The 25,381-nt window shown below is 41.9% G+C and overlaps 2 protein-coding genes across 2 annotated transcripts in view; one reads left to right on the top strand and one right to left on the bottom strand.

Annotated features, from left to right (window-relative positions):
- LOC134289672 (uncharacterized) overlaps window positions 1-14,534 on the top strand; it is a 75,452-nt gene extending 60,918 nt beyond the window's left edge. Inside the window, exon 2 of the mRNA XM_062855896.1 lies at window positions 12,616-14,534. Within this exon, the coding sequence (XP_062711880.1) occupies window positions 12,903-14,099 (1,197 nt within the window). The 5' untranslated portion in view covers window positions 12,616-12,902 and the 3' untranslated portion in view covers window positions 14,100-14,534. The remainder of the gene's footprint in view (window positions 1-12,615) is intronic.
- LOC109398778 (lamin Dm0) overlaps window positions 1-22,780 on the bottom strand; it is a 79,681-nt gene extending 56,901 nt beyond the window's left edge. The window contains exon 1 of the mRNA XM_062855895.1: window positions 21,980-22,780. Within this exon, the coding sequence (XP_062711879.1) occupies window positions 21,980-22,383 (404 nt within the window). The 5' untranslated portion in view covers window positions 22,384-22,780. The remainder of the gene's footprint in view (window positions 1-21,979) is intronic.
- Window positions 22,781-25,381: the final 2,601 nt, after the last annotated feature.

Below are 25,381 nucleotides of genomic sequence, written 5' to 3'. Positions count from 1 at the left end.
ATCGTTCTATGTCATCCGCGATTTATTCAGCCAGCGATCGTGCGAGTTCTGGCTAGCAGCGGCCATGCTTGCTGCTGACGTGACGAGTCATCACGAGAGCGATTCTAACTGAAAACATTCGCGCGTTATGTGTAACGATCTGCGCCGGGGGAAGAGAACGTCAGTGAATGACATCATATGCATGCATTAGCATTCCCCTCGTCGACAGCGTTCTATGTACATATATGTACGTGTGTATGGAAGACTAAGCGGAAGACAAGTGAGGGAACACCTCGGTCATGAACAATTATTGGAAAGGGGAACACGATCGCAATGCAATGGTGGTGACGATGACGAAGACGGCGTCGCGTAGGGGTCACTGATTCATGATCAACGCTATTTTTCACACTGGGGTCGAATCAGAATTACACACACAGAATGCAGCCTACCACACTGTATATGGGAAAGCAAGCACGTGTGCAACAAAGCGGGAGATTTCAACTTTTAAACTTTGTTGGTATTTGTTGTTGACTTTATGAGGGTTCCCTGCTTCCTCCGCACTGTCATAAAACTTGTTTATGTGGGAGAAACTTGCCCAATTTGATATTCCATGCGGTAGAGTGCATTTACGCAAGGGGGAAATCGTCTTTGTAGGCGTATAGCGTTAAATAAGAAAACTTACGAACAGCATACGAACCGATGTGGCCTCATCTTTGACGTGGTCAACTATACAAATTTAGCAGCCTTTTCAAGTTCACTGAACCTCTAGTCTAGATCTAGGTGAACAGGAAAAGCCAACGCTAATAATTGCCAGTTTTGTCGTATTTTTAGGTCGCCCTTTTCACTAAACTGCCTGACGCTGTCCATCAAAGCAGAACGGAGAAAATCATCTTTAAATTCCTCGCTTCGCATTGACCTATGTGTAAGGTAAGGCGCGAAGATCTCCTACCCCATATTGAGCAAGTCACTTCCCGGCTGCTGCACCCAACAATCGACGACGAGATACACGCACAGTCGAGTTGGCCGTTGCTGGTTCAAAATTGTTTGAAAATGCGCGCGCATTTTGTCTTCATTCTTCGTTCATTCGTCCGTTCGACGAAAATGATAAGTGCTTATACGCACGTACGTAGCCACGCGTGTTTCTAACTCCATTCAGGTCGCATAGTCAGCCGGGGATCAACCCGTCACTTGAAGTGGTTCGCGTCTCGCGAATACCGAAGGCGGCGTGTATGAATGTATTGCAATAAATAACTTGTAGATGGCATAAGTCTTGTAGTAAAATGCCGGCCGGTTAGTGTTTCAATGTATTGGCATGGATTTGCAGCGTCGAAGGGGGTAAAAAATAGTTGTAGTGGAAGCTGCCATGCGTTTTGGCATTGTGTGACTTTTCACTGATCGATTCCGAGTTTGTAAATCAGGAATATTCAATAGGGACGATTCCATATGATGTTATCAACTTGTCATATTCGATCTTTGAATGCACCTGTGTAAAACGGTTCAATGAGCATGTAGTTTGAAGGTTTCGATACTTCTCCCTGAATTTAGTTTTTCAGAACGTCGATTCGCTGAATGCTATCCCAAAAATGACCCATTTCTTCGAATCATTTGTTATTCTCCTTCTTCATTTTATAAATGAGTCTTTGGAGTTATATACCAATCCACGACTGCCAAATTAATCGGCAGAAAACAATCAACTCAGTTCGACGAATAGAGATGATGTCTGTATGTGTGTATTAAGGCATTTACTATTTAAGGCATTACCCATTGGCCTATTTTACGGATTATAGCTCGAATCGAAACGGAAATTCACCACATTGCTTTTGAAAATTGTGCGGATCGGTCAAGACGTTCCGGAGGTATGGCCATTTTAGTGATCCGGACCTGCACCGATGTACTGGTCATATATAAAACTGAACCAAATTCTATCATGCGATACATCTTATTGCGCTGAATTTTGCAAACTTTAGCACTGTTGCCGATTTCATGCGGAAATCATCAATGGAAACCACTATGTCGGCCAACAATTTAAAATGGCGACCTAAAATCCAAGATGTCGACCCACAGCCAGAAGAAGCAACTGTTTTAAGGAGTTGAGGGTTTTAATACTACGCACAAGGGTGTTGTCGATCACCTGGCAATCATTTGACTCATTTATCCATAACTTAGTTCAGAAGCATAATAGTGAAATGAGATGTTCGGCAAACAATTATCACCAATGACGCCATATCCTTACTCTCATATATGCGGCGTGACAGCGCTAGTACCGCCTACTCATACTAAACGATCGAAAAATCCGATCGTTTAGTATGAGTAGGTAGTACTAACACTTTTACGCCGTAAATATAAGAGTTTGAATATGGCATCTTTGGTGATAATTGTAGGAAAAACAATAATCTACAAGTTTGTCGAACATCACATTTTAACATTAGGTTTCTGAACTGAGTTATAGACAAATGAGTCAAATGATTGCTAGATGATCGAAAACATCCTTGACTACGCATTATGGGTATATTTGGTATAGAGAAGATGTCCAGGGTTCAAAAATCGCGACCAGAATATGCAAGATGGCGGCCCAAAATGCAAGATGGTGGCCCAAAATTCGAGATGGCAACTGTTTCAAGGATTTTTTTTTTTTTTTTTGTAGAGTGACCAGGTGGAGCTGCATGACAGCTGATAGCAAAGCCTGGACCCTTTCCCAACTTTCCCCCTACTAGTACCAATACTCACGATGGACTAGACGATGTCGTCAACTTGAGCAAAGTGTGTAGTAATTAGTATTGGGTCGTAGTAGTTTTTTAAAATTACTGTGTTTTAACTATTCCCATCGCACTAGTGTTTTGACCGAATGGAAGCTCCAAAGATGATATGATAATTGAACAATATTTCAATAATCGAAAATATCCGAGATCACTGGACAACATTCAGAGAAAAAAAAGCTGTACATGTTAACGCCTTCAAGGTACTATTCCTGAGAAATATTACAAAGAAGAGCAAAAAATTTGTCATAGGTAATGTTTACAGGTTTGATATTTTTGAAAATTATTCGGAGACAGCTGCCAGAGCTAGCGTTTTTAGCCGATATGGGCAACTAGTTTTCTGACAGCATCTCTAAACAATAAATCAAATAATAACCTAAGTTTTTTACAATACATTCTGAAAATTATTTTAGGCTGTTTACCAATAGTGTCAATAACCGATGTTGGTCATTGACAGCACCAGCATCATCCCCAAATAACTCTCATATTAGTCTTAGGTAACACTTTTTGAGCTTCCATTCGATGTTGTAATGAATCAGTCAAGCCCTATACGTCGAAATATAGTCTATAATGTGTCAAATTGTGTTCTTAATTTCGTCTAGTCGTCTTCTGCATATCTGTGATCATCTAATTTCGAAGTATTATTACATCCACCGTAATTCTTTAGATTGTCAACCGTCCTAAGTCCTAAAGAAACATGTAACAAAATTCCTGCTTTTTTGCTCAGTGTTATAATACCGTCTAGAATATAAAACAAAAAAGTTCAGTCAGCTGATTTTTGTGTCAAAAAATAAAATGATTAAGATTATTTGTCAACTTCTATATATTCATCCCTACAAAACCTATAAAAAGAAGAAATACAAATATAAACTCATTTCTAAAATCAGCAGTTTTGACTGATTAGGGTCCAGAATTTTCTAAAGGTAATAAATTTAATTGTTAACGTTACCTAATCTGTAAGGCTGTAAGTCAACTTATCCTAGCGTCCCCTGTCCTGTGTACTTTCGAATTCAAGTGAGTGTAACGCAGAGACCTCCCCTACCCACTCTTGCGTTACGTTAAATTCAACAATTATTGTTAAATTAGAGAAAATTTTAAGAATGCAAAGATTAGGTCTATGCAAACTGAATTATAACTTGTGATAAATGCACTACGGATACTCCTTTGGTTCCCATTAGCACTTACGGCCGATTCCTTCACTTGCGATTAACTCGTAAACCAGATATATCTAGCTCAAAGTCCAAGCAGTGGAGAATAAACTGGCGCTAAAATGCTAATGGGTTAAGCCCTCCCATCGCGTCAAGATTGAATATCCAGGGGGAGGGGCAACTGTTTCAAGGAATTTTAGATTCTAAAACCATGAAATATAAGTATATTTGACATAGAGAAGATGTGCTTTTAGAAGTTTCTCAAGAAATCTTCCCTAGAAAATACTATAAAAATTCCTGTGGAAATTTCTCATGAAATTTTTTTATTTAAATTTTACAGTTCAAGAAAACCCATAAATTTTGATAAAGGACATTTCCAGGAATTGCTCGAAACATTACTTTATAAATATAAAGAATTTCACAAGGGTTTCTCAATTAGTTTTCTAGGTATAACTCAAGATTTTTTTCAGCAACTCCTTCTTGGATTTCTTCGGAAATTTTCTTGGGATGCTTTCAGATATTTTGCCACCGATTTCTACAGAAATCACTAATGAGACAAGATTTATTCAAAAGTTCTTTCACGGCTTATTTCAGAAGTTCCTCCACGGACTGTTACTGAAACTTCTTCAGGAATTCATATAGAAATACAGGGTGTTAGGTTCATGAGTGCAAATTTTTTAAAGGGCGATAAAGGACCATAAATGGTGAAAAAAATTGTTCTACGCATATGGTCAAATCTCAACCGTTACTTAGTTATTGAACTTTCCATGTTGTTGATTATTATTGCCTTAACTGGCTATAACTTTGAAATGGTCAAACTTATCGCAGTTTTTTTTATCCTTTTTCGAAAGATTATTGAATTTTCTATCAAATGGCATCTTTGAATCGATTGGTTTAGTTAAATAACTAAGTTTTCTAGAGAAAAATGCTAAAAAATAGTGTGTTTTAACTTGTTTTTGTCAATTATCTTCGAAACATGCGTAATAAATTAAAATTCTTCCTTTGCAAAGTTGTGGCCCCTGTTCCACTCTACAATTCGTTTTTTGACACCAAACTTATAGCTTTCATCGTTTTCTTGCAATTTTGATTTAAATGTGCGGCACAGTGCGCAAAAAAGTGCTTACCTTGACAGTTTCAAATTTATGATCTGAAATGCGATGCCCTAGAAAACTTAGTTATTTAACTAAACCAATCGATTCAAAGATGCCATTTGATAGAAAATTCAATAATCTTTCGAATAAGGGTAAAAAAAACTGCGATAAGTTTGACCATTTTAAAGTTATAGCCAGTTAAGTCAATAATAATCAACAACATGGAAAGTTCAATAACTACGTAACGATTGAGATTTGACCATATGCGTAGAACAATTTTTTTTACCATTTATGGTCTTCTATCACCCTTTAAAAAGTTTGCACTCAGGAACCTAACACCCTGTATTTCCAACGACCCCTTCAATAGTTTAAGGATTTTTTCATGAACGCAAAAAGTTCTTCCTAGGATTTTTTTCATAAATTATTCTAGAGCTTTTCAAAAAAATCTTCAGTGATTCTTTCGGAAACTCTTCCAAGGGCTCTTCCAGGATTCCTAAAAAAAACCTTGAATAGCTATGTGAGAAAAAAACAAAAGTAATCTTTGGAGGAGTTTCTGGGGGATCCACTGGAAAATATCTGGAGGAGCCTCTTGGGAATACCTAAAGAAAAACTTTGAGATAGCTTTGGAGAAATTCTCAGAAAATTTTTATGATAAGAGGCATTTAAGGAAAAAATGCTTGAGGAGTTTTTGAAAAACAAAAAAAAAATGAGACATCTCCAAAACTAGAAGTTTTCGAATTTTTGAAGTAAATTTCGTAAAAATTTCTGGTAGAATCCAAGCGGAAACTGTAGACAAAAATATTGGAGGAGTTCCTTAAATATCCTTAAATAAATTTCCGAAGGGATTGTTGGAGGACGTTCTGATGCAAACCTGGAAGAACTACTTCAGGTTTTGTGGAGGAGCTCTTAAGGATAAACGTCTTGAAATGCCGCTTCAATAGTGCATCAGAACGTCTAAATCTCTAGAAGCAAGCTTCAAACAACAGTGCATATTATTATTCTATTCTTGCTCACTTTACAAGCTTAAAATAATAAGATCAGGTGCGCTGATTTTGTTTACGAAGAGATTTGTGCGCTCGAAATCGTGAGTAGGTGCCAAAGTCGGCCATTGTGGCGACCCTTTTGGGATCCGAACAAGTCTGTCCTTAAAAAAATTCCTTGCAAAATGTGGTATAAGTGGAAAAAAATCTCTGAAACATTTTTTAAAATAATCGCTAGATGATTTTTTGGATGAAATCCAGCAGAAATTTGAAACAAATCTAGAATTCCTGAAGGAATCACTAAATTTACTACATTTCTAAGGAAATGTCAAAGTTTAAAAAAAATCCTGTAGGAATTCCTGGAGGCATCTGTGGAGAAATTCTTGTTGAAATTATGAGAATGGTTGCAATAATTCCAGATTTTTTAGAAAAAAGATTGGAGAAATTTCAGTAGTAATTTCTAAGCAACTCCTAGAGGTACTCAATTTTTATTAAACAATCATAAATTTTGAGCTGCCGAACGATGGCAGCATATGGAGTTCTATGCATTTTCCGATATGTACTATAATAACAGGATTATTGGTCTACACACTTGCTGGTCCTTGGATTGATATTTTACAATAACTAAAAATACCGTCCTGGTAAGGATAAATCAACCAAATAATGTGCATAAGCTTCCTTGGGAGCGTACTAGTATATCGGTACTCTATTTTACCGTGACAGTAGTAGTCTATACTGAGTTTTAGAAATATCTATAAAACAGGCATGCGACTCTGTGAATTTCCACCTTGAGAAATCTTTTATAGATTTTCTTGAGAACGTCTTCCAGGAATCTCTCATTCTTAGGTGTCCAACTAATCTTCCTTTCCTTTCCATCCTTCAGCTGTCGCAAGGACGCGATCAAGACAGCTTTCGACCGTTGGAAGATTGCGGCGTCAATCTTGTCTTAGAGTCAGTGGTTAGTCCTAAACCCCTGTGCTTTGGTAACCGAAGGGAAGGAGGAAATTCTTGGAACAGCTAGCGATCTGGGACTGTATCACCTATTAATTTGTGCGACTTGCGTAATCTTCCATGTGCGGCATAGTTGTCCCATGTTAATAGGTGAATTTGACGGAAGCTAACGATCACTCTTTTCTCTGGTGGCAGGAATGAGAACCCTATGAAAAACGTGACTCCGCCAAAATTTGCCATGGCGCAGCATAGGCAAAGTGCACTTTTTCACTTTTTCATATCGAATTCCGCATCGTAGAGAAACAAACGAGCACTTTTTGAAAATAAAATTTAATTCTCTTTCAGATGCGCTTAAATCCGGTAGGTACGTACAAACAATTTGTGTCATTAAGTTGAGGAGTTCTTGCTATGCCTTCGGCGAGAAATCTTCCGAGTTTTTTGTTAACTGACCAATCCGGTGTCTGTCTTCTAATATCATCGAGAGTGACGGTATTAGAAGCCATTGCCAATGGAAAATAGCAACTACCAAGGCAAAATATTAGTTAATTTTGAAGACGAAAAATTGCATTTTTGATGTAAACAAACGATTTTCTCCTCATCTCACCTAGCGCCTGTACAATTGGGGGTCATTCGAATTCTTCTATAGGGATTCCCGTTGAACATGGGACAACTATGCTGCACACGGCAGTAATGCTAATGCCATGGTAAAAAAAATACTTCAGGCTCAATGCCAGTCACGGGATTGTCACCTGATCAGCATCAGAGCTGACTTAAGACAAAGAAATACAATCCTTGTAATATGTTCAATACAATAATTGAAAGAAACGAGCTCACCAATTCATGTGCATCCAACCATCTGTTAATCGATGATTAAACGCAAGTTTTATAAATCTGCAACGATCATATTAAGTACCGTCAGTGTACCACTAGCCGCTCGTGTTCCAATAGCCGCTCACCGTCTTGAAAATGATGTTTATTGGCATAAATTTGTATGATTGTATTCATCCGTGTATTATTCGGCACGCATATTTTGAATATCCGCGGAAAAAAGAATGAATTTTTGCAGGGAACTTGGTTTTCTACACTCGTGAGCGGCTACATTGATGGTACATTGATGGTATATTAATATTCAACAATATTTAACAATTAATTATTTTGTGTTGAAACTACCATATTGATGTTTGTTCTAACAAACTGTCCAAATTTCGAGAAATAAAAATATTTGAATTATTAAACAATGAAACAGTTCAGTTTAAACTAGAAAGGGGCTGTCCATTATTTACGTAAGGGAAAATTTACGATTTTTCGACACCCCCAGATTTTTTGTATGAGAACCAAAATATTTTTGTATGGCGCGTAAGATTTCTTAAACCCCCCCTCCCCCCATAAACCCTTACGTAATTAATGGACAGCCCCAAATCAGTATGTCACTAGTAAACTAAAAAATCGGTTGATTTGAACTAGAATTTAATTGTGCCCATGCTATGGGGTGAGGGTTCGATTCACGCTCCGGGTAATGAAGCTTTTTGTTTCTTCTTCGTATCCACTGGTGCATGCTCCGTGTGTCCCTTGTCTAGAGTTAAGTTTCATTTAGTCTGTACAGCCTCTCGCAGAAGACGATGTCCGCGTCTTTTTTTTTTTAACAATTTTTCTCTGCGTAAACAAAACTTGATTTTTTTTAGCACATCGTGTTCAATAAGGTTACAAGTACACACTGTCAAATACGTGATAAGGAATGAACTGAAGGACCAATATCTGTTCGACAATAATGAAAATCTGATCGAGTCAAACCAGATGTGTGAGCATTGATCTGTACTTGATCAATTATTTGACGTCTTAAAAGTCACGAGCAGTACAGGTATCTGAATGTCTCAAATTCCTCTCTTCCAGAACACACATAACCCTTTAGAATCTTAAAACACTTAGACACGTTTGCAAAATCCTCTCGCACCGTAAGCTATAAGATTATCTACATCTCTATGTATATTGCACAGTCAGGATTCCGGAACGATCATGTTGCACCACACCATCGTGCAACAGTCCGCATGTGGCCATGTGGTGGTCGGTCGATAGCAAGTTTATCCACGGAGAGTAAGCAGTTTGCAACGATGGTGGCATATGGCAATAATAGCACACACTATTTTAACTACCAGATAAACCAACCGCCAGCACATTATGCCATAAGAATGAGTCAATGCTTCTAATTGAGAAGCAGCTCGGAAATGATTTCCGTGCTTGTTGGAACGCACGTGTCAGAAAACGGCTGGTTTGAATAAAGGGGGAGAGAATCTCACTGGCCCGCCGCCGAGCCAGAATCAATTCGATTAAAGATGCGTTACACGGTCAACTGGAGAAGCTCGACGCGGTTGAATGGATGTTAAATTTTGTTTATGTGTTTCAAACTTACGCAGACATATTGCGATCACCGCCCTATGGCCTAGCGCATCGTCAAGCCGGGCTTGTGAGAAAAAAAATCAATCAAGCGTTTCTAGCCGGACGCCGCTATTAATCAGCGTCGTGTTTCTGATGAATTTGAATAACGAACATGCTACAACAGCTACACTACACATACTTCTGAGGGACGGTCGTTTCTTTCGAATGAGGTCATCCACTATCATTCATGCCACGAAAGGGGCAAAGGAAGAAATGGGTTTGCCGGGCCGGTAGCGTTTCACCTTGGGAGTGCATGTTCCCGCCCCCTCTCAAACATTGTGCTATGCAAACCTTGGACTTATAATAGCTCTCTCTATCGCTACCTAAGGTGATAAAATCTTGTGTTTGCGTGTTTTCACTTGGTCGTAAGCGAAAAAAACCCGCGAGGTACAATGCAATGAGGAACGAGGATTAATTCACGGCTAGTGAGGATGACATTTACTTATGGACTCAAGTAACCAAAAGTTCCGCTTCCCATGACAAAAACAGATTATTTATGAGTGAATCATTCTTGTGTTTCAAGTCCATTACAACTACAAAACGCTACAAACGGATGTTGGGGTTAATATGACCCAAACAGGCTCGCTGAACGTACACTACACCAAGCTTAACATCTTCAGGTATCAGTAGGTCGGCTCCAGAGGCACGTTCTCCTCCATTTGGGAAATTTGTGCCTAAGCTTAACATCTTAAGAGGGTTAAGATTGATAATTTAGCTGGTTAAACTTCTCAGATAGCTGTTTTCAGCGAATCGAATGACAAAGATTTGAATTACATCAAAATTGAATACAAGTCATAACATACATAGGTTGCTTTTGAAAGTAGGGGATGATCTCACTGTAGAAAGTTTATGCCACGTATTGGTCAAGAACTTTTTTGAGCGATTCCTTTTGAATCTGAAACTGAGTTTTTGATTGAAAAAAGATCATTTTTACTGATGACAATACCTATCTGGAAAGTGGAAGTAAATAACATGCATAAAGAAAGATAACCGAACGGCTTTATAATGGCTTTAGCAGTTTCTACATTGATGAGTTTTCTAAGTTAAATTGACGATCGTGAATACACGAGATCACACTGAGAATGGCAGGGTTCGATTCCTGGGTATACCTCCTAGATCATTTCGCAATGGTTTTTCATAAAATAACGACATAATTGTGGAAGTCCTTATAGAACACCAATCTGAAAACAGATGACGATCCAATATGAGAGAAGTTATAATTCCAAAAAAAGCGATTGATAACAATTCCATCGAATGCGCACATCGTCACTGATTCAGGTGTAAGCATGTTGACCGTTGGGATGACGTCAGGATCGTAAACCAGTGCAAGATTCAGCTTTTGCTCGCATCCATCTCATGGATAAGATCAATGGCTGAAAATATCCAGATGACATCAGATCGCGTCGCATGTTCTTCGTTCGAAATGGCAGAGGAGATGGTTCGTTTCCCTTCACCTCCGTCCAGTCACACTACTTGCTAATGGCTGATGGCTGGGAGGTTGCTGTTATGGACTTTTGGAGACAAATTTTTGAGATTATTGTGTAAACCGACGAACGGTGCTTGTTTGATTTCTGTAAGATTGTCTAAGGTAAACACATCAGTTTATACCTACTAACCGACAACAGAAACGTGCTCGAATGGCTTGGATATGATATCATCCGATCCAGCAGCACGAGATAACGACAGAGAAAGAGAGGGGTAATGAGATTACAACTGGTGGCGCAATCTGAACATGGGTAAGCAAGCATGGTTGTGTGTTATCTTGAGAATCTACCAGGTAATCGATGTTGTACATAGGTATCTGCTGTGTGAGATGAATGCGAGCATGCGTATGAGAGCACTGGCAAGTTCAAATTGTTGCAGTACTCGTGTAGCAATGCACTTGATATAGCAATTAACCTGTCGTTTTCAAGACCATCAGCGGTAATGGATTGCAAATGTAAATTAGTAGCTTTGGACATCAGGTAGAGGAATTTCAATAGTCGGTGATACTGAAAGGGTATTTATAAAAAGGGGAGTCTGGATCACGACCAATAAAAGGATATGTAACGTACTCTATGATAAGTTTTTTTTTTATTTTTGAGTTACGTCCCAACTGGGAGTATGAAGTTTATCGACAATATTAACTTTTTCCCCGAACAGACTATATAGCTGTGTAGTGTCTGTAGCGGGGGCTGCAAAACGGTGAGTCGATAAGGAGAGCGTCCAATATAGCTCTGGTCCTCACAAGTTCCTACCTCATGCTTCCACGGGTCAAGCGATGACAAAGACCGCCAGCTAAGAGTTGTGTGCTTAGCTGGTAGTGCAGCCTGGGCACTGTTGTCCTTCTGACTTCAGCTAGATTGAGGAGGTACGATCCGAGTGTCTGTTCACCAAGGAGGTGCGGCTCAAACAGCGTCTGTTCTGGCATCCAGCGGCTGAGTAAGAAACGCTGCACCACGCCCAGCTAGATCCAAGGTGGTAGCCCCATCAGCGTGGTCGTCCCAGTGTTGGTTGGGACGTTAAACAGAACTGGCACGACGGCTCTCCGGCGAGACAGGAGTGTTGGCGTAGGCCCAATAAGCCACCCGTAAAAATCCCCATTGCGAATAACATAGGAGAAAATACGACTCGATACAATCGGCAAAGACCCACGCGACGAAATAAGGACTATGATTGGAAACTTGGAACATGGAATTGCAAGTCACTAGGTTTCGCAGGATGTGACAGGATAATCTACGACGAACTACATCCCCGCAACTTCGACATCGTGGCGTTGCAGGAACTTTGTTGGACTGGACAGAAAGTGTGGAAAAGCGGGCATCGAGCGGCTACCTTCTACCAAAGCTGTGGCACCACCAATGAACTGGGAACAGGATTTATAGTGTTGGGCAAGATGCAACAACGTGTGATCGGGTGGCAGCCGATCAATGCAAGGATGTGCATGTTGAGAGTTAAGGGCCGTTTCTTCAACTACAGCATCATCAACGTCCACTGCCCACACGAAGGGAGGCCTGATGACGAGAAAGAAGCGTTCTACGCGCAGTTAGAGCAAACATAGGGGCCGTTCATAAACCACGTAGACTTTTTGGGGGGAGGGGGGGGGTCTGGCCAAAGTCTACGCTCCATACAAATTTCAAAATTTTTGTATGGACGAATGTCTACGAGGGGGGTGGGGGGGGGGGGGTCTGAGATGGCCAAATTTTGGTCTACGTGGTTTATGAACAGCCCCATACGATGATTGCTCGCCGCGTGACGTGAAAATCATTGTCGGGGACATGAACGCGCAGGTGGGAAGGGAGGAAATGTACAGACCGGTAATCGGGCGAAACAGCCTACACGCCGTATCGAATGATAACGGCCAGCGATGCGTAAACTTTGCAGCCTCCCGTGGTATGCTAGTCCGAAGCAACCTTCTTCCCCCGCAAAGATATCCACAAAGCTACCTGGAGATCACCCGACCATCAAACAGAAAACCAAATCGACCACGTTCTAATCGACGGTACATTCTTCTCAGATATAACCAACGTCCGCACATACCGCAGTGCGAATATAGATTCGGATCACTACTTAGTCGCTGTATGCATGCGCTCAAAACTTTCGACAGTTATCACCACGTGTCGAAGTCGAACGCCGCGGCTCAACATCGAGCAACTTCGTAACGTAGAAGTGGCTCAAGACTACGCGCAGCAGTTAGCAGTGGCCCTACCAACGAAAGAGCAGCTTGGCGCAGCTACACTTGAAGATGGCTGGAGGGACATCCGAACCGCCATAGGTAGTACCTCGGCTACAGCACTAGGCTTTGCGACTCCGAATCACAGAAACGACTGGTACGACGGCGAATGTGAACAGTTGAAAAACGAGAAGAATGCAGCATGGGCGAGAATGCTGCAACACCGTACGAGAGCGAATGAGGCACGTTACAAACAGGCACGGAACAGGCAGAACTCAGTCTTCCGGATGAAGAAGCGCCAGCAGGAAGAACGAGATCGCGAAGCGATGGAAGAGCTGTACCGCGCTAAGGACACACGAAAGTTCTACGAGAAGCTGAACCGCTCGCGCATAGGCTTTGTGCCACAAGCCGACATGTGCCGAGATAATCACGGGAATATTCTTACGAGCGAGCGTGAGGTGGTCGAGAGGTGGCGGCAGCATTACGATGAGCACCTCAATGGCGCCGTTGCAAGTACCGAAGGTGGCGTGGTAACAGATCTAGGAGTATGTGCACAGGACGAAAGACTTCCGGCCCCTGACCTTCAAGAGATTGAGGAGGAGGTTGGCCGGTTGAAAAACAACAAAGCCGCTGGAGCAGATCAACTACCAAGCGAGCTTCTAAAATACGGTGGAGAAGCACTGGTGAGAGCATTACACTGGGTCATTACCAAGATTTGGGAGGAGGAAGTATTACCGGAGGAGTGGATGGAAGGTATCGTGTGTCCCATCTTCAAAAAGGGCGACAAGTTGGATTGCGGGAACTACCGCGCGATCACACTACTGAGCGCTGCCTACAAGATACTCTCTCAAATTTTATGCCGCCGTCTATCACCGATTGCAAGAGAGTTCGTGGGGCAATATCAGGCTGGATTTATGGGTGAACGCGCTACAACGGACCAGATGTTCGCCATCCGCCAGGTGTTGCAGAAATGCCGCGAATACAACGTGCCCACACATCACTTGTTCATCGATTTCAAATCGGCGTATGATACAATCGATCGAGAACAGCTATGGCAGATTATGCACGAATACGGATTCCCGGATAAACTGATACGATGGATCGAATGATGTACGTAGTTCGAGTATCAGGGACACTCTCGAGTCCCTTCGAATCTCTCAGAGGGTTACGGCAAGGTGATGGTCTTTCGTGCTTGCTGTTCAACATTGCTTTGGAGGGTGTAATAAGAAGAGCGGGGATAAACACGAGTGGGACGATTTTCACGAGGTCCGTTCAGCTGCTTGATTTCGCCGATGATATTGATATTATTGCTCGTCAATTTGAGACGATGGCGGAAACCAGGGTGGCCACTAAATATCAGTTTTGAAATTCCCGTCTTTTTCCCGGTTTTCCCGGTACGATTTCTGAAATTTTCCCGGTTTTTAAAATGCAGATTTTTTAGTAGGTAAAGCCCAATTTTCGTATCATATGGATGATAAGTACCATGTAAAAATGCACTTGCAATCCTGTTGATGCTATGTACTAGATATATATATATATATATATATATATATATATATATATATATATATATATATATATATATATATATATATATATATATATATATATATATATATATATATATATATATGTATATAGTTTGACGTAATGCATCTATGGAAAAATGGAAGTAACTACCAATGATGACATAAAAGGCGTATGCTACACAATTACTTACAACATATTTTCATTCAGCTCCAAATAGTGCATAATTCAAGCTTTCCCTCACTCATTATTTTACTTATTTTCTTGTACTTAAAAAAACAAGTGTAGAAGTGGTAGCTAACTATGACAGATTTATAATAAGTAAGATGTGCATATAAATCAGCAAAGGTCGCACTCGATTATCCGGGACATGGAGGATAACCGAACCATTTTTTTTTATTTTATTCATTAGCGTAGGCGCCCTAACGCAACTTCATTGGTGTTGTTTCCGGGGATTTCTCCAGGATGTCCAACTAAGTATTCCCCCAAAAACTTACATCTGGAGATTCTTACAAAATTTTGTCCGAGATTTCATGTTTCGATTACTCCAAAAATACTATCTTGGATTTCTTCAGTAACTTCTGTTAGGGATTCCACCTTGTACATCTTTTGTGGATTCCTCTAGATTCCTTAACCTTCCATAACTAGCGCGGTTGGCCACCACCGCCAGCACCACGCTAATACTGAACACAAAAAGCGAGATTTTTTCAACGTGTTGTACAAAACACAACAGTGCGATCGCTCGAGGGTTAATGTTTTGTTGGCAATTAGTGAATAGAATTTTGGTCTGGGATCATGAATTCGATCTAGGGATTTCTTCTGGAACTCTTGAAGGATTCCCAAAAGAATCTCCCACATGTCTAGAAGGTTTCCCAAGGAACTCTTGGAAGAGTTTCCGATTGAAAAACTCCCGCAGTAGTTTGATTTTCAGGATTCTAGAGTATTTCCAGAAATTGCTATCGTAAAGTTTCTGTAAGAATTTTAGGAGATCATCCAGAAGGAACTCCTGGGTGATTTGCAGAAGGAGCTACTGAAGGATGCCTAAAAGCAACACCTGGAGCAACTCCAAAAGCAACATTCATAAGCAACTCCTGGAGGTTTTTTTGAACAAACTCCTGGAGGTTGCCCAAGAAGAACTCTTGAAGGAAACGCAGTGAGAAACAGAATGATATCCTGGAGAAATAAAAGAAGAAACTCTTTAAAGAATCCCAGAGAGAACTCCCGATTGATTTCTAAAAAAAGCTTTCAGTGGAATTCCAGAAGAAAATTCTAGAGAAACTCCAGAGGAAGCTCCAAGAAGAAAAGGAAAGGTTTTTTGGAGGGATTTCAAAAAAAATAATCTGGGAAGAATTCCCGTAGGAATTTTTTAAGATTGGAGCAACTCCTGTTACAATTGCGGAAGGAAAATCTTGATGAATCTTAAAAGGAACTCTTGAATAAATTGCAATAGGTTGCCTTGATTAAACCCCTGTTTAGTGGTTATGATTTTCTTATCTATTAGGATTCCTGATGAAATTTCGGAAAGATTCCCTGAAAAAAAAAACCAGAATAAATTAAGGAAGGACACGAGTCAATCCAAAAAGAAACTTTTGAAAAAATCCCAGATGTAAGAAACTCGTTCCTCGAAAAAATGTCATCGAATTCCAAGAGATAATCAAGCGGTACAAAAACCTAGAGGAATTCTAGAAGAAACTTCTTGGAAAATCTCAAGTTCTGTGTTAAGGAAATTGCTAGTGATTGCACAGGCGAATTTCTTGGGATTTCGTAGAAGTATCCCAAGGTTTGGCTTTGATTTTGCAGATTTTCGATGAGATGTTAACATTCAAATATGCACATCAAGTTACTCTTAAGAACAATTTTCCCGGTAATCATTCCAAATTCCCGGCTTTTTCCCGCTTTTTTCCCGGTCGTTCCGAATGGGGCACGTTCGGTGTAGTACTAGATTTGTAGTAATGAGCTGAATTTTTGTATGGTGAGAAGGTCAATTCTCCGTTTCTGCAAAGAAATGGTGCAAAAAGCGTGGGTATTATGATTCCTTGCCTAAATTGATGCTGTTTGAGCAAAACTTTGGATAACTATGTTGTTTATGTTGCAAGAAATGGAAAAAAACAACAACACAGTCACCCAAAGTTTTGCTCAAACAGCATCAATTTAGGCAAGGAATCATAATACCTACGCTTTTTGCACCATTTCTTTGCAGAAACGGAGAATTGACCTTCTCACCATACTAAAATTCAGCTCATTACTACAAATCTAGTACTTCACCGATCTGTCCTATTCCCGTCTTTTTCCCGGTTTTCCCGTTTTTCCCGGTTCGGTGGCCACCCTGGGAAACGTACATCCGACTAAAGAGTGAAGCCAGGCGAATCGGATTAGTCATTAATGTGTCGAAGACAAAGTACATGATGGCAAAGGGCTCCAGGGAGGAATCACCGCGCCCGCCACCCCGAATTCATATCGACGGTGATGAAATCGAGGCGGTTGAAGAATTCGTGTACTTGGGCTCACTGGTGACCGACGACAACGACACCAGCAGAGAAATTCAGAGGCGCATTGTGGCAGGAAATCGTGCCTACCTTGGACTCCGCAGAACTCTACGATCGAATAAAGTTCGCCGTAACACGAAGTTAACCATCTACAAAACGTTGATTAGACCGGTCGTCCTCTATGGGCACGAAACATGGACCCTACGTGCAGAGGACCAACGCGCCCTTGGAGGTTTCGAACGGAAGGTGTTGCGTACCATCTACGGCGGAGTGCAGATGGACGACGGGACTTGGAGAAGGCGAATGAACCACGAGCTGCATCAGCTGCTGAGAGAACCAACCATCGTCCATACCGCGAAAATCGGGAGGCTACGGTGGGCGGGTCACGTCATCAGGATGTCGGATAGCAACCCGACTAAAATGGTTCTCGAGAGTCATCCGACCGGTACAAGAAGACGTGGAGCGCAGCGAGCTAGGTGGGTCGACCAAGTGGAGGACGATCTGCGGACCCTACGCAGAGTGCGGAACTGGAGGCAAACTGCTATGGACCGAGTGGAATGGAGGCGGCTACTATGTACAGCAGAGGCCACCCCGGCCTTAGCCTGACCGGTAAGGTAAGTAAGTGTCTGTAGCGGTTGGTTCAACTGGCTAAGAACAGCACTACGTATCGCCTGGTCCAGTCAGTGGTAGGAGTCCACTATTCACAGATTATCCCTAGGAATGAATGGCTAGGGGGTCTAATATTTAAGAAAGAATCCAACCACAAACGGAGCCTGTGGAGTACCAGTACGCCCTTCCCAGTATTTTGTACTGTGCTAACTGGAACAATGGTGCAGTGGACCTTGTATTTCTCCAAGACAATCAGCTGCCCTTTTTTAGGCTCAAGCTTGAGGTTAAATAAGAGTGGGATTATAAAGATGTTATTGATTAGCTTAAATTTACACCTTTTTTGCCTTTGACGTTTTGAAATCGATATCGATCTGCTTTTTTGCTGCTGTTTTTTTTTCTGCTGTGATTGTAAAGAGTTTAGTTTTGCCCTTTTTGGGTAGGGAATCGCGCCACTTGGGCAATGGCTTCTATATTCGTCTGTTTTCCACTATAACTCAGTCAAATTTGAACCAATTGACACAACTTTTGGAATATGGTGAGATAAGTATAGTATCTACCCGTTTACAACATTTCAAGTCAATTGGTTCAAAATTGACTGAGTTATAGTGGAAAACAGACGAATATAGTAGCCACCGCCCAAGTGACGCGATACCCTAGTGCCTACGGTTTGAATATCTCAAATCAATCTTCAGCCTAAGAGAACAGCAACGATCAATCTTTAGACTCATGCAACACGGTAAAGCCCAAGCTGCTTTAATCCAAGAACCTAACCTTCGTAAAGAGGATTTCTACCTAGGTAACGTTGTGAACTCGGTGTTTGCTATTTTCAGTAAAAGTGTAATGGCAAACTCGCGTGCTATCCCTCGAGCATATGTGCTTGTCAACAACGCAATCGTAGCTACACTCATCTCTGAGCTAACCACCAGAGATGTATGTGGTATCACAATTGATGTTTCTGTTGGAAACCTCAACAGAGAGTACGTCTACTGTTCGGCTTATTTACCGGATGATAGTTCCTACGGATGCTTTCAAACAAGTAATCGCACTTCAAAAGGCCTTCCGCTAATTGTTGGCAGTGATGCTAATGCTCACCATATCATCTAGGGCAGCTCAGACATTAACTTGAGAGGCTTCAGTTTGATGGAATACTTAAGAAGTACAGATCTTGGATTACTTAGGTAATTGCCCAACCAATCTGGTTGCAGCCAAATTTCATGAATGCTCACCATTTATTGACACTTCAAGTGATTTAGCTGATGCCGTTGATACTACAACGGCCTTCATCACGGAAGCTTTCGAAGAAGCTTGCACTCTGCGGTCTGTAAAGAAGACTACAAGAGGAACCCCTTGGTGGAACTCTGATTTGACGAAGCTCAGGAAACAATGAATGTAGAAGGGATTAAAACAGACGACGTTCGATTGCACCGGAGGATTTCAGGCGGGCTCTTTACGTCTACCAGAAAGCTCTTCGGTCTGCTGAACGATCCGGCTGGAAATGCCTTTGTACAAAAGTTTCCAGTTTGAGTAAAGCCAGTCGATTCAACAAAATACATGCGAGATCTAAGTGGTTGAACTTTGTTTGCCAAATGGCGATGTCACTTCCTCTGATGAGGATGTTTTGCAATCTTTATTCAGTACACAATTTCCAGGATGTGTGGATATTACATCTTCGGATGAACCTGACGTCTTTTCTTGTAGTTATGATTCTCTAGCTACGGCTTGGAGTATCATAACTGTGGAATCGATTGAGTGGGCACTAAAAAGCGTTGCTCTTTTCTAACCTCCTGGAGCAGATGGGATTTATCCCATTTTGCTTCAGAAAAGATTTGATTATTTCAAACATGTTTTGAAAAAACTTTTTGTTTGCAGTTTTGCTACAGGGTATATTCCTAAATCCTGGTGGAATATTACTGTAAAGTTTATTCCGAAAGTGAGTCGAGCCTCGTGTGAAGAAGCAAAGAGTTACAAAGCTATCAGTTTGACCTCATTTTTTCTGAAATGTTTAGAACGCATTGTCGATCATCACATCCGTGATGTTCATCTGGCTAACATGCCTCTTCATGTAAACCAACATGCTTATCAATCTGAAAAGTCCATTGTGACTCTTTTACACAAGGTTGTTTAGGATATTGAAAAAGCATTCACTCAAAAGCAATCTTGTTTTGGGTGTTTTCTTAGATATCGAGGGTGCCTTTGACAACGTGCCTTTCGATGCCATATTGAAAGCCGCACGAAGTCATTGTATTTGTCTAATGATTTCCGAATGGATTCACCAAATGCGCAAAAACCGACATTTCTTTTCGACGTTGCGTCAAGCAGTGATTAAGAAGTTGAGTGTTTGCGGATGCCCCCAAGGGGGAGTCTTGCCACCGCTTCTGTGGAATCTCATAGCAGATACGCTATTGGGGCAACTCAATAATAGCGGTTTTCCTACTTATGGTGTTGCTGCCGACTACCTAACATTGTTAGTCGACCCAACAGGTAATTCAGCAAATGCTGTTCACCTAGTATGGGTGCCTTGCCATTCTTCCATCGCTCAGCTATCACATGGCGAATATTCAGCAAGCAGATTCATTTGCATGTGATAGCTATGAATCCGATTATGGAACATCGTATCATTTGATATGTAGCTGCCCAGTTTTTACGCAACTACGTTTCCGAATACTCGGTAAACACTTACTAAATGAAACTTACTTCAGAAACCTTAATCTTCAAGACGTTCTGCTGTTCTTGACCCGTTGTGGTTAAGAGCTATAGGCTCTCTTAACATTTATGCGTTATTACCATGCACTTTTCAGGGTGTGGTTTGAACCCATTATGATATGCTTATGCGTTAATTCCCCTTTTCTACCATGACGATCTGATTCCCCTACCTGTCCATTTCCCCATTCCATCATTCATTCCTTTCCCTCTTCATCAGCTCCCGGAGTTTCTGATCCCTGGAATTCCTTTAAGAGTTCCTTCTCGGGTTAATCCAAATATTTCTTTTAAATTCCTACTGAAATTTCTTCGAGTATTTTTACAGAAGTTCCACCGACACTCGGAATTCATTGAGGAACTGATTCTGAGGTTTTCCTTAAGAGATGTTCCTTCCGAAATTCCTACAGAAGTTTCGCCGATGTTTTATTTAGCTTTTTCTAATGGCAATAATTCTTCCAAGATTATTTTTTGAAACCGCTCCAAAAATACTTTCTGGTATTCTTCCAGAAATCCCTACTGGGGTACTCCTAGAATTTCTACCTGGTACTAGTTCATCAGAAGTTTCTTCTGGGATTTATAGTTGTGCGGCAGGAGTTGCTTCTGAAGCTTCAATCTTCAATACTTTAAAAAGCTTTTGCTGGATTCTTTTTATTATCATCTTTGGACTTTCTACTGGATTTCAAGAGTTCCTTATGCTTATCATTCAGAAGATCTTTCTGGGAATCCTGTATCTGCCAGAAATTCTTTGATTTTCCAGTAAAATTCCGCCAGGAATTTCATTTGGAAATCCTTCGGTAGTTTTTAGAGAAATTCCCTAGTTCGAATTCCTGGATCCCAGACAAAATTCCTGTAGGGATCCTTAAAGGAACTTCTGAGGTATTTCCTGGAGGAATTCTCACAAGAAATCCATCCTTAAAAATCCACAGAATGCATCCAAGGTGTAATTCAAATAAAAAATTGTAAGGACATTGAAGATTTGAGAAATTGTCTTTTGTTATCAACAACGAGTAAATACGATAAGTTGATAATCCAACTCTTTGCACCAATATCCATTTCCCTGACCCGCTTGCGTCATTCTCTGGTACCTGCTAGTCAGTGACCAGAACCCGCAACCCCGTTCAAGGCGAACGTCATCGACGGCCGGCTGTCAGGTTTCAGCCATCAGCGACGCGCGCGCACGCTCGTTTCTCGAGATCATACCTAGTGGTAGTAGATAGGTAGGTAGGTGACATCACTGTTTGTTTGCATTCAGATTTCTTGATCCAACAACCGAGCGGAGTCACCAAGAGACATAGCGAAGCGAGTCTAATGTTCGCGTTGCGGTGAGCTGCGTGATGTGTGTGACTTATTCAAAGATTTCTTCACGCCTCGCTCGTGCATTCCTCACTCACCGCACATTTTGTTTGCTTCTTCTGCTTCTAATATACCGATTTATTATAATTCAAACACAAACACAAACCGGATTGGGGAAAATCTTTGGGAATGTATTGTGGCTGTGACTGTGAAGATATTTCATCACAACACTGCCTTCAAGTAGGTCGTGGTGGGTCAACAGTCGTGCATGACGTCACCCGCCCAAAAAATAAACGTTTACTGGAGACTCCTAGCTGCTGCCAAGAGCATCCACCCGCTATTGAAGTCAATTTGGTTGTTCCAGACCCACTTACCTCTTCTTGAGATCCTCGTTCTCCTCCCATATCCGCTTAGCGTCGATTTCGAGCTTGGCCTTTTCGCGGGCCGTCTCGTCCAGCAGCTTGCGAGCATCGTTCAGCTCGTGGTCGTACATCTGCTTGATGTTAGACACCTCCCGGGTGACGGTTTCCTGCGAGGTCCGTACCTCCATCGTGAGGCGCGAATTCTCCGCCTCGAGGAAGCGCACCCGATCGATGTAGCAGGCCAGACGGTCGTTCAAGTTCATCAGATCAACCTTCTCCTGCATCCGACTAAGCCGAGTCGGGCTCAGCGGACTGGCAGGGCGCGCTCCGATGCCGGAGCTGCCCCCCTGTACCGGAGTGCTGGCCGTCACCGGGATGGGCGTCGAAACGCCGGATCTCTTCGTTTTCTGAGACATTTCCACCGAAACACTGTTTTCTGTTATCCTCCACACACAAACACAACTTCACACACGACTCTTTCCTTGTGGTGGTCGCTCGAAACCGGGGGGCCGCCGCACACAAAAATACACTGCTGCCGGGTTTCTTCTTCTTGACCGTTTAGATTACCGTATTTTCTGTCTGCCACCGCGCTTCCGATGGCCTCAGCGCAAAGAAATCGATATTTTCACCGTTAAAAGAGGGATTTTCACGAATTTTACCACCCAAAACACGATAACAGTGCACTTGCTCAATCCACAACACCAACAATATTCCTCCAAGATGTGATTCGGCTTCGATTAGCAACTTTTTCGACGAGAGCACAAGGAATGACACACCACCGCCGCCGCGTTCAAGTACAGATCTGAAAGAAAAAACCCACGCCTAGCGAAAGTCTGTCGGTCGGACGACGGTGACGAAACGATGAAACTGCTCGAAAATGTGGGATTTCGTTTTGGCATGCCTCTTCTTTTTCGTCGGGTAACGACTCTCTTTCGCTCTCCGCCGTAATTTGAATCGCGGTATCACACACACCAACATCGGAAGGCACAATGTATCCCAGTTAAAACAATGCAGGCCAAAATCTAACACAAAGGCACAAAAAATTTTAGATGAAGTTTTTACCCATTCATGATTGAAATTTGATTTATTTCTTTCACAATGGCACAGGAAGCTTTTAATCAATTCGCTGTAGGTGGTCGAAGACGCGACTGATCGAGGATTATCATCAGTGGCTCAAAATACAAAATTGGATAATGAGCGAAAATAAAACAGCAAATAATTGACCATAATTAGGGTCTAGGACCATATGGGCATGAGGGTCTATTTTGGGCACTTGCTGCTATAACTCAGTCAATTTCAAACCGATTGACTGCATTCTGTACGTATCTGATCGTGTTTCAAAATCGGTTCAAAATTGACTGAGTTATAGCAGAAAGTGCCCAAAATAGGGTCCCAGAGTCTATCATGCTTCATACCAATCCATCAACAAAAATATCAAACCGTTCACACACTCAGGAACATCAGAATCAAAACATGTCTCCCCACACGCGTGAGACTCGTTTTTGAATGGATGGAAATGGAATGTGTGTTGCTGATGCCGGGAGAGCGGCCGGCAAGTGATTTCCACAAACACTACCATCGAAACTGCTCGACTATTACTCAGCCCGCAGTCACTTCGGGAGGTAACGGTTCCGCTGGCACACACACACGCTCCTGATGGGAGATTTTAAAAAGTGGGAGTTCGAGCTGTTTTATGTTGCGCCAAAATCATTATTTATGCTCTCCCGCTCTCTCTAGCGACGCGAACGCCCGGTGGAGATTTCTAGAAACTTAATTAAACTTTCGATTAGGGTGCAACGTGCAACGATTCAACCCGTACCTAAATATTTAAAATTACCTTTCAAAACGTGTACCGTTGTGAGACGCTAGCCAAAGTTACATATGCAATGCTCGTAACACAGAAAGACGGATCAAAGTCGGACAATCAAGAAGTTACATAGATACATTTATTTGTTCAACATCACATTAAATTTTAAGACAAGACATTATCAACAATAGTACACCACAATACTCGGTTTGTGGCTGCCGCTCTCCATCCTCGGTCGCGCCCAATGCTCGCCAGGTCACGCTCCACCTGGTCCGCCCATCGTGCTCTCTGCGCTCCACGCCTTCTTGTGCCAACCGGATTGTAGCATCTTACCTTCATGCTTCCAGATTAGGTTCAATCGAATCCGAAATAAATCACATAACTACGTTTCACTTTTAAATACTTGTATTTGTCCCGCAGTTCCGTTTACAATCACTTTTCCATTCGATCACTACTTTAGCTCCGTTCCGTTCCACTAGTTTATTCCTTCTGATCAATCCTTCTTACCTCGCACCCATTCACTCTTCCTAACTCTCCAAATACACACCTATTTCGTTTAACCCATTCCTACTCTACATCTCTCTTCTACTCCAAAAGAAAATAATCAACATCGTTTATTTGCTGTATATATCTTTGAGGCAATTTGCTATTCCTCTTCGGGCGTTTTGCAGTACGTTCTTCTTGATCAAGCTGTGTTTCACTTGAGGCCATCCGCTTTCCAGTTTCTGATGCTCCAGGTAGATGGAGGTCACTTTGATGTGGAGTTGCTGATGTTAACGGTACAGAAGAAGTTGAGCCTGAATCCAGATTCGACTGTGCTGGTACGGAGGACGGTCCTGTTTGGGATGAAGACGCCGGCCACTTCTTCAAATGAGTTACGCTTCGTCGCAATTTCACTCCCTCTTCACTTTCGATCACCGTGTCATTTCCAGTTCGTCGAATCACCTTGAACTTTTCCAACCGGAATGTAGGTTCTAGTTTCCCGCTGTTGAAATTCTTCGCCAACACCACATCCCCAACATCGATATCGGACATTTTAGCGTGTCGTCGTTGATCGGCATACAGCTTCCCTTGTAGCTTCTTAATGGCATCATGGTCTCGTACACCCTCATCACGATTCCAAGATGGATCAGTTCTCAAAGACGGCAGCAAGTCCTTTACAGGACGGCCAGTCAAAAGCTCCATTGGTGCCATTCCCGTAATTGAATGTGGTGTCGTATTGTATGTGTAGACATGCTCTCTTACTGCCTTCCGCCAGTCCTGGTGTGTAGCCTTAGCAATCCGAAGAGCTCGAAGTATGCCTTGGTTTGTGCGCTCCACGAGGCCGTTCATTTGCGGCCAATAAGGTATCGTGCGAATAAGCCTGATGTTTTTGCCAATACAGAAAGTGGCGAATTCTTCGCTAGAAAATGGAGGGCCATTATCACTACGGATAGTCTCTGGGTATGTGTGGGTCATGAAAAGCTCTTCCAATGCTTCTATCGTTTTGGAAGCCGTCGTACCCTTCATTTCAACGACCTGCAGAAATCTACTGTAGTAGTCGACTACCACCAGAAACGTGGCACACTCCTTTGCAGAGAAAAAATCGATGGCAATTTCTTGCCACG

The sequence above is a fragment of the Aedes albopictus genome, chromosome 3 (assembly GCF_035046485.1).
Source record: "Aedes albopictus strain Foshan chromosome 3, AalbF5, whole genome shotgun sequence".
Taxonomy (NCBI): domain Eukaryota; kingdom Metazoa; phylum Arthropoda; class Insecta; order Diptera; family Culicidae; genus Aedes; species Aedes albopictus.
The sequence above is the reverse complement of the archived record's forward strand: the minus strand, read 5'-3'. Positions and strand labels throughout refer to the sequence as shown.